The 10,331-nt window shown below is 30.2% G+C and overlaps 1 protein-coding gene and 1 non-coding gene across 5 annotated transcripts; one reads left to right on the forward strand and one right to left on the reverse strand.

Annotated features, from left to right (window-relative positions):
- The first annotated feature begins 218 nt into the window (after window positions 1–218).
- On the forward strand, window positions 219–3,567 carry LOC145161015 (phosphoglycerate kinase, cytosolic-like). Of its 4 annotated transcripts, none has more exons than XM_079080436.1 (12): window positions 220–503; window positions 592–644; window positions 868–1,491; window positions 1,567–1,849; window positions 1,928–1,995; window positions 2,084–2,335; window positions 2,432–2,507; window positions 2,581–2,657; window positions 2,753–2,802; window positions 2,883–2,967; window positions 3,062–3,160; window positions 3,260–3,567. In XM_079080436.1, exons 1-12 carry the CDS (start codon window positions 371–373, stop codon window positions 3,464–3,466), a joined length of 2,007 nt encoding a protein of 668 aa, XP_078936562.1. In that variant the 5' UTR covers window positions 220–370; the 3' UTR covers window positions 3,467–3,567. The 4 variants fall into 4 exon arrangements, with proteins under 4 accessions (XP_078936563.1, XP_078936562.1, XP_078936564.1 ...); XM_079080438.1 differs by having other exon boundaries at window positions 419–503; window positions 731–1,491; XM_079080439.1 differs by having other exon boundaries at window positions 420–503; window positions 855–1,491.
- A 4,828-nt stretch (window positions 3,568–8,395) lies between these two features.
- TRNAS-GCU (transfer RNA serine (anticodon GCU)) lies at window positions 8,396–8,477 on the reverse strand. Its single transcript has one exon. It is a non-coding gene; the product is annotated as a tRNA-Ser (tRNA).
- Between the last annotated feature and the right edge of the window lie 1,854 nt (window positions 8,478–10,331).

The raw sequence follows: 10,331 nt of genomic DNA on the forward strand, positions 1-10,331 counted from the left end.
TAGTCGATTATAGATAAAAATTACAACAAATTCGTTATATATATATATATATATATATATATATATATATATATATATATATATATATATATATATATATATATATATACTCAAAGAACATAACAAAAAGATAAGAAAAAAATAAAAAAAATAAAGATAATTACCTATAAAAAAAAAAGTCAATTTCAAAATAAATAAACAAATAAATTCATCTATCAATTTCTCTTTTTCTCTTCTTCACTCTTTGTTATCTTCTCCTTCCCCTACTTCGTATTTTCTTTCATCACTGACGAACAGACACACGGCTTAATACGCAGAAAATTAGGAAGGAAATCTGTCTAAAATTCTGCTCCGTATAATCTAGTAAAACATGAGCCGAATTCTTGATATACATCACTGTCGGCCAACTTATTCGTTGATTTTCTTCACATGTAAATCACAGGGTTCCAATGGAAATTACCTGACATTCAAGAAGAAAGGCGCGGCTAAGTCTTCGTTACGAGGTTAAACACTTACACTTCCAGATTCCTTCATCCCAATATTTCAATTTTTGCATACATTCTCATTATATTGGTAAAATCAACTTTTCAGCAAATATTTCAGAGGTGGGATTGAATCATATAATTGATAGATGTGCACACAAGGTAAATTCCATTTCATGCTCCTTAAAATGTTATTATTGCTCCTCTGTTAAAATAAACTATATTTTGACTATTGATGTCAAATGTAGGGTTTTCAATTGCAAAATTGATATCCATTCTGTTGCTCCTTCTCGAATCGTAACACCACCATGTTTTCCCTCTTCTGTATCCCAACAACAAAAGTTCATACTTAATGACAATTACTACTTAAAGTTGTTAATTTCAGGTCCAAGAAGATGATGGAAACGCATTCAATGCACTTCCACACGTGAAACGTCTTAGCGAGCTTAAAAAAGATGATCTTTTTGGCAAAATTGTCATGGTTAGGTTTGATTCCAACATCTTACTTGAAGAAAATCAGAACCAGAATTCCAAAACATTCATATCGGCCCTTGTAACCATTAAATACTTGCATGTAGCTGGTGCAAAAGTGATTCTAATCAGTAGCTGGTCTACAAAGACCAATTCAAATCTCGATTCATTAGATTCAGTTTCAGCATATATTTCTTCCCTTCTCAAACTCAAAGTTCTACCAATGAAGTTATGTCATGAGTATGAGTTGACTAGACTGGAAGAAAGTCAAGAAACTCATACACCAAGTATTTATCTTCTTGAAAATCTTTCTCAGTTCAAAGAAGATATAGCAAACAATTCAAGATTTTCTCAAGAGTTATCATCAGGGGTTGATATCTTCATAAATGATGCATTTTTTCAGTCACATAAAACTCTTGCATCAACTGTTGGTGTCACATCTTTCTGCTATGCCTCTGTTGCTGGTTTCCAATTTGAAGAAGGTTTATCACAACTCAAAAAAGCATTTGAGACAAAAGAGAATCCATATATAGCCATGGTATTCTTTTATATTTTACAACAATTGAAACATTAGATTTTAAAGAATTAAATTTCACAATTCTTTTCAATGCAGGTTGGAGGAGGCAACCTTATAGAAAAAGCAGCTGCCATAAACCATTTAGTTTCTAGATCTAATGGTTTAATATTTGTTGGAAATATCGCATTTCAAATAATGCATGCTCTTGGATTTTCAGTACCTAATAAATATTTAGAGGTTGGAGCATTTAAAGAAGCTATTCAAATAATAAAATCTGCAAATTCTAGAAACATTCCCATTTTCTTTCCTAAAGATTTTTGGTGTATGAATGATCAATTTAAAAACCCAAAGCTTGTTTCTGGTCATTGCATTCCTGAAGGTAACATTTTGACTTTTTTTGTGTAACTTCATTCATGGTCAAGAAAAGTCAATGTTGACTGTTTCAAGATTCTCTTAGGTTGGACACCTTTTGGCCTCGGCCCAAATTCATTGGAAGAAATAACAACATTGCTTTCAAAGTCAAAGGTGATATGCATGAATATTGTAATTTTGACTAATTTCAACTCATGTGATTTATTACTCTTTTTTCTAAATCTATTGAAATATATTGCAGAAAATTGTGTGGATTGGTCCAGTTAAGTTTGGATTATCAAATCAAGATAGTTATGGGACTTCAATATTGGCAAAAGTAATAGGAAAATTAAGTGAAGAAAATTGTGATGTTACAGTTATTGGAAATATGGCATGTAAAGCTTTAATGGAGGAATCAATGGTTTCTTCAAATTTCAACATTATTGAAAATGCTTCGGTGGTATGGGAGTTTCTTAAAGGAAGAAAGCTTCCTGGACTTATGGCATTAGATAGAGTATGCTTTACTTCTTCCTTTTATTTATTTCTTTATTTTATTTTAAATTCCACTTATTTTTTATAAAGTTTATTGGTCATGTTTTATTGAGTGCAGGGATATCCTTATAGCATTGATTGGCACACAATTTATGCTGATCCAGATCGACCTTTGTTTGTTGATATTGGAAGTGGTATTGAATTTTTCGTTGACTTTCTACATGTTTCTTATTACATTAATTCAAAATTCAAAATTAGTAATTACAGGTAATGGAATGTTTCTCTTTGGAATGGCTACAAAGAGGAAGGATATGAATTTTCTTGGATTAGAAATGAATGGGAAGGTTGTCTTGTTACCTTTTTTTTTTGTTATTATTATTATTTTTTAATTTTTTTCTTCCTTTGTGTTTTTGTTTTTCTGTATTTTGAAACTTTGCAGCTTGTAAAGCGTTGCCTGGAAACTTGCCATCTGTCCGGTTTAAAAAATGGGTACAATTTCTAGATTTTAATAAGTTTTTAAATTGTTAACAATGATTGTTTGATAGTTAAATTTAAGAAAAAAATTGCAGATACTTCATTGAAACAAATGCAACATCAACATTTGGATTAATTGTATCTTGTTATCCTGGCAAACTAGTTTTTGCATCAATACAGGTAATTGATTGAAATAAAATCATTGAATTTGATTCTTAAATTGGATCTTATATTACTTTTAAAAAAACTAAAATAAGATTTTATTTACTTGTAGTGTCCAAACCCTGACTTCAATAGACCAGAACACAGGTGGAAAATGGTTCAGAGATCACTCATTGAAGCCATACTCCATCTGCTTTCCTATGATGGAAAAGTAAATATTTTTTTTTTTTATTAATAGACTGATGTTATATGGAACTAAGAAATTCATTTTAGTTTTATTATATGATTTTTGTATTATATGGAAAATTAGGTGTTTCTTCAATCTGATATAGAAGGTGTTGCATTGAGGATGAAAGAAGAGTTTTTGAAATATGGAAATGGGAAGTTTATAATTGATCATCAAGAAGAATGGTTGAAAGAAAACCCGTTTGGGGTTAAGTCTGATTGGGAAAAACATGTTTTGGATAATGGATCTCCAATGTACAGATTGATGCTCTCCAAATCATTAAGAGAATAAATATTTTAGTGGAGATTAAATGTATAGTATGTTATAATTTAATATAATCATAAGGTTGTTCAAACGTAGATTTTGTAATTATACGTGGTTCATAGGTTGTATTTCGAAATTTGTTACATATTTTGTATAAAAATTGTTGTTTAATAAATCACAATAAAAAAAACGTTAATAAATAGGTTGTGGATGTTTTCAACCGGTAAACTTAATCTACTTAGAGGGTAAAGTGTACAATGAAGCAAACTCATGTTGAAACTGTCTAAAGGCACATCATGTGGGGGAGCACTAGCAAAATTTGGATGTGCTAACCAGCAACATGAAGTCGTGATGAGTGCATAGGGTGAGAAGGAAGGAACAACCACTCTCTTTGATACTTATTTTTTGCAAAACAAGAAAAATAGGCTTCTATCTTTCTTTGTTTCATTAAACTAATTTGTCTTTTGGGCTTAAAAAGTTTGGACCACTTAAACATATTGGACATTTGGACTATTTTAAATATTTTGGGTTATCTTGTATTTGGATTTATAAATTAGAAATAACCAAAATTTTTCCGAGGTAGAACCGCAACATAAAACGAAAATTTCCGAAAAAATTTACATTACTGGACAAAATTTGAGGGGCATCCCGAGCTCCTTCATAGGTCTGCCAATGGTGCTAGGGTTTGAACATTGGACATCATTTGAAGAATTATGCACTTTAAACACTGAACTTCTATCATGGGGACTTAGTATGTCCAGTATTGAGTAACATTCAAACCAATATCATTCGAAAATGTTATGTGACTCCGATTTATTGATTAGGATCACTGATATGGGAATTTTTTGTTGACTTGGATTACCATGTCATCACCTTGGCAAAATATGGTGAGGAAAGGAGTTGATTTGCTTACTAAGATTACCACATTACAAGCCTTAACTAAAGGTGGCGAGGAAAGGATTTGATGACTCGTGTCACTACAAGGTAATTTTTTGATGACTAGGATTACTACATCAAGACCTTAACAAATGGTGGTGACGAAAGGAACTATGAAGAATCTGACACGGGACTATAGGTATGCAAATAAGTGTCTTTACCATTGAACCAAGTTGCATTTTTATTACTAATACAATGTTAACTATATATATAATTTGGTCCTCTAAAGAAAATAGATAAAAAGGCCTTTACGGGACATGAAACATGGGGTTATCTACAAAATCATACATCGGGGCACCTCCCCTATTTATCGTGAGACATCTCATCCAGGATCAAGGTGAATACATACAACCTTATGACCGACCCCCGTCAGAGTCCCCTTTCCATTAGGAACAACTTTATGTCACGAAATTTAGTACATACACAAGTTATAGACTGACATACATATCACAAAGAGTTAAATATCCATGACACAACACCTTGGGACCTTCTAGCTTCCAAGGACCTCTAAGTTGTCTCCATGGTACATTATGATATGATTTCTTTTGTTCGATGAACACTATATGAAAAATCCTTATTTCTGTATCTATATTTCTTTTTAAGATGTTTGAGTAGGTGGACCACCTCGGTCGTCATCGACCTTCCTAACATGATCTAGATATGGACACTGGCACGACAAGTTGGTGACAACACTAATAAATACAAATGCCCAGTGGGTTACACACATACAATCCAAAACCTCACAAATAAGAAAAAATTAATTTTTATTCATCATGACAAGAGATATTAATTATAAACTATAAGAAAGCGACTTATTTCGTAATTAGGTAAATGTTTAAATTTAGAAGATAATTACCTTAATTTAAATCTAACTTGGTTGTTTAGTAAATCACAAAGGATTTCAAAAGTATAAAAACAACCCCTAGCCCTTGAGAGAATTCCCTAATTTTACACCTTCTCTCTTCCCCCCTCTATCCTCTTGTTCGGTGAAGAACACACAAATCCTAAGTTAGGATCTCGACTTTCTTGGTCTTCAAGAAAAGATGCTTAGATATTATGTTTGATTGGTTTGCTAATGTGAGGTGCACTTGCATTAGAAGGATTCTATTTTGGGTTAGTTTCTTTTTTATCACAAAGAAATTGTTAACACACAAACACCACTTATAGCTTAAATTGTTGCACTAAATTGATGAATATATATATATATATATATATATATATATATATATATATATATATATATATATCGTCCCTGATAAATAAAGAACTTTTTGCCACATGTCACACTCTCATTGATTTGGCCACATGTCATTTTGTGGTTATTTTCAATTAATTTTTTTTCCACATGTTATTTTGTGGTTTTTTTTTCATTTTATTAATTTCCACATAATATTTAAATGTAATAATTGCAATAAATGTAATAATAAATGCATATCAATTTCATTAATTGACTTCTTTCTAATTTCAAATTTTCTAAATTAAAGTTTCATTAGTTTCCTTTGTTTATTTATCTAAATTATTTGTTTAATTTAAAAGAAAAAACAAACATATTTAATTTTAATAATTCAATATTTTTCTATTTTTTTCTTATAAATTCAAACTTCTAAAATGTTTAGATTTTCATATTTTTTTTTCTTTAAAATGAACTCATATAATACATGGGTCTTACACCTAGTATATATATATATATATATATATATATATATATATATATATATATAAGGCTGGATCTTGATGATTTTATTTTAATAGCTTTCGTTGCAATATATTATTTTATGTGTTCGAATAACCATCGAAATCCAACACATGAAGCCTCTAATACCCGAAAAAATAGGAGCTCTCCACATGATATCTTTTTGTTGTTTAAAAATGGTAAATTGTGCTATTTAAATGCGCAACGTGCAACGTTAGTTAATCCGTTTCAGGACTCATGTGGGAGTTCAATCGTTGAACATTAACAATATTTTAAATGTGTGAGAGTGTGAACCATGAACATACTATGTGAAATATCGCATTGAACCATACAACCAGTAATATTCATTGCGGAGACCATATGCTTTTTAAAAAGACATTATGTAATTAATACTATATTAATATTAACTAGTAAAGAACCCGCGGCTACGCCGCTTTTGGGGTAATATGGGAAAAATCGGCAAATTTTAAAACATATGTGCTGAAATTGTAAATCGCCACAAATAGGGGAGAAAGTCGACAACCCTAAAATTAGATGTCAAAAGTGTACAACGAAAAAAAGAAGCATTGGTGGAGAAAATCCAAAAATGTTGTGGCAATAATGTTAAAGTTGGGAAAATATGGTGGCAAAATTTTAAAGGAGGTTTTTTGTGTTTTTTATGTCAAAATGTAAAAGTTTTGACTACAAGGACGAAAAGTGTCAAATTCATTAAAGATTTGCGTGAAAAACACCAAAATGTAAAACCTTTGACTGTAAGGACTAAAAGTGTCAAAGTCATTAAAGATTTGTGGCAAAAACCTCAAGGCACATTAATTGAAAGGCAAAAATGTAAAAATTTTAACTTTAGGGACTAAAAGTGTCAAATTCAGCAAACTTTTGTGGCAAAAACCTAAAGCCTAAAAAAGTACTATTCTTAAGCTCCTTTGGATTTGTTATTTTATATATATATATATATATATATATATATATATATAATAACAAAAATAGATTATCTACACACCCACAAACCAAGTTCCATTGCTTGTAGAACTTTATGACCAAACCAAACAAAAATTAAATTGTTTCTGGAATATATATATATATATATATATATATATATATATATTATAACTCCCCTTATGAAATGTTCTTTATTGGTATTGGTCCTTTATATATATATATATATATATATATATATATATATATATATATATATATATATATAATTAGAATCCCCTTATGAACAGTTCTTTATTGGTATTGGTCCTTTTTTTTGTTTTCTTTTGGTTTCTTTCATAATCTATTTGCGTTTTCCCATTTACCTTTGTCTTTGGTTTGAGAGCGTCCCTTTACACGTGGTGGCATCAGCAGATTCCCACGGCTTCTTTTTTCTTCTACATTCCTTCAACACCATTCCTACCCTTCTCCTTCCACCGTTAATCCTCCACCGCTTTTCTCCTTCGGGTACATTAGGCATATACACGGGTGATCGGTTTCATTCTCCCAAAACCTTCATCGATTTCACCTCCGACGTTATTGCTTTTTTTTTGTATACATCAACAAACCTCCATCGATCACACCTCCGATTCATCTGTAAATCAGAAGAAAACTTCTGATACCAAACTATTTCCTTTATTCCATTTTGATTATCTTTAAAAAGATGAGATGACATTTTAAAAAGTAGAATTCTAAATATCAATAGAATCTTATATCATAAATTAGGAACTTAAATTGACAAACAAAGCCATCGACTTTAGTTTTTTTAATATATTAGTAATTTTTTTTATAAATTTGCTGGGAACTTTGTTCAAATTTACTTTTTTAGAACTTTTATTTTTAAATCTTTTAATAAATCTTTTAAAGCTTGTTTTGAGGTAAATTTGTTAATCTACTCTTAAACTACTTATTAATTCAATCTATGTCAACAAGGGCATTTGAATCATCAATCTCAAAAAAGAAAGACAGGACCTGATACCGTTGGATTAAAAGCCATTTGGTGCAAATTTGTAAAATTTATAAGATGAAATTCATAATAAAATTTATAAGTTTTTTAAACTTAAATAAAAGTAATTTTAAGACAAATTTATAATTTCTTTTTGAAACAAAATCATAACAAAAACATATTAACCTACAAAAAAAATGTGTATAAATTACGGACAGTTTATCCTAAATTAAACAACTAAACATTATTATTATTTTTTTCGTGTATATAAATCGAAGAAGATACCAGAAAAGGAAAAAGAAAGTAGAACATAAACAGTAGAATACCCCACGTACCATTCCAAAAGTAAAAAGTAAAATTCATCTACGTTTGGCTAAAAATCTGGCAAACCAACATTTAAAAATATCGTCGCCTGAGAGATTCGAACTCTCGCGGGGAAAACCCATGTACTTAGCAGGCACACGCCTTAACCACTCGGCCAAAGCGACTTTGATGTCTTCTCCTATCTGGTAATCATCTTTTCACTAATTGAATTCAATTCTTTTATCGGATGTTTTTATTATCATCTATTCTTGTAACTTAGTATGAAAATTTAACTTCAAATTCTATTTCGATTAGCTAAATAGGTGAAGATTTGATCTCAATTCTTCTTGTTCCAGTTCTAGTTTAAAATTGTTGATATCTTCAATTATCAAATTGCTACTGCTCGGAAATGCTCTCATGAATTTAGGATTCTACTGAAGGATATTTATATGTATATGCCTCTTTTCCAAAATAATGCACAAAAGAGATCCTGGCAATAGTTCTATCTTTTTTTTTTTTTTTTTTTTTTTTTGGCATCTTTCTTTTTTGGTTTTTAATGGCATTTTTTCTAAAGATGTTTATAAAACATAACAAACATATTTATAAAAATTTCTAAATTTATGTTCATACAACACATGATGAATGTTCAACGTCTCTCCTCCACTGAGTGCTACAAACTTATCCCTAAACATCAAAAGGGGACATTTATCAACCAATCTCGATCCTTCATAACCTTCTTTAAGAAAAACACGACTTTTTGATGGGTATTTTTCAATAACAGCGATGAAATTCCATTTTTGAATAAATCCAACTTCTTTTGTCGAGGTCTCTGAGAAGTAAAGACTGGTTCTTTTGTGATTGGATGATTGATTTGAGGTTTAAGATGACATTGGGTTTCTGTTGAAAGTCCATGGCTTTGGCTAGTTCAGGGACTCTGGTAGATTTTCTTTTTGGGTCTTCTTCCTCCACTGGTTTTGTGCATGATTTGAATCCACATAAAAGTTGATTTGGTGAAAGAAGATTTGTCATATAGGGAAGATGTTAAGGGTCGGTGTAGACGTAAGTACGTAACAATGGTAAGATTGAACTTCTCCTCATATTTGGTTAAGAACAGTCTATGAAGCTATAAGTCGAACACTTGGTGTGCACAACAATTGCAAAGAGAAAAAGTACATAGAACCAGTGACTAAACTCTCCTGATTAATGCCAGTGAGGAAAAGGAGAAGAATCAATCAAACTTGCCCGAGTAAAGCCTCTTTCCATTGTGTGGACTCGGCCCAAGATGAAGATACAATCGCTTTGTTTAGAAGCGAATATACTGATTCCTGCAAAAGTTATTGATTAAAATCTGAAGCTAATAATACTGATTCGATTTTTTTTTTCATACTGGTGGTGTTGCGAGGTTTGATTTGGTTTTTGAGCCATTTAGCAGTTAAATTTTTAAAAATGATCGTTTTGGCTTTGGGCCAAACTGGAAAAAATCGGTATACCATATGGAACAAAGTCATGATTTACTGATAATTATATTCTCATACAACACCTTGACCTCAAAGATTAGAAACCTTTTTGAAGGGTGAAACATAAAAACAATTTTCATCATATTTGTAACTAATTTGATTTGAATGGGTATGATGTTGGTTTGGTTACGTGTAAAAGTGGAATGTTGATACTTTATTTTTATTTGCAAAAAGCTTTTATATAAAACAAGTGAAGCAACCTATTGAAAAATCTTTATGTTTAAGTCACATAATAAATTTAGTTTTTATTTTTTTTAATCATATAAGTCCTAAAAACATTAATTATATTCATTTTGATCTTTTTTATCAGTAAACCGGTCACCAACATAATATAAAATTTTTTGCGTAAATAAATCCAAAATATAAAGACTTTTTTAAAATTTATTTCTAATTTTTTCTAATATTAGTTTATTATCTTAGTATTTTTTTTGTCTAACAGATTGTATTATCATACATTAATCTTATGGTATTTTTTTTTCTAATAGATAATATATGTTATGAAAATTGTTTTTTTTTCTTCTA

This window comes from Lactuca virosa, chromosome 2 (assembly GCF_052849685.1).
Source record: "Lactuca virosa cultivar CGN04683 chromosome 2, Lactuca_virosa_CGN04683_v6, whole genome shotgun sequence".
NCBI lineage: Eukaryota > Viridiplantae > Streptophyta > Magnoliopsida > Asterales > Asteraceae > Lactuca > Lactuca virosa.

What these genes read in the sequence shown, in the direction of transcription:
- LOC145161015 (XM_079080436.1), top strand. Translation starts at nt 371, where the DNA reads ATGAGCCGAATTCTTGATATACATCACTGTCGGCCAACTTATTCGTTG. An exon ending in TGGTCATTGCATTCCTGAAG is followed by an intron (nt 1,850 to 1,927) that starts GTAACATTTTGA and finishes AGATTCTCTTAG; the next exon opens with GTTGGACACCTTTTGGCCTC. An exon ending in CTGTCCGGTTTAAAAAATGG is followed by an intron (nt 2,803 to 2,882) that starts GTACAATTTCTA and finishes AAAAAATTGCAG; the next exon opens with ATACTTCATTGAAACAAATG.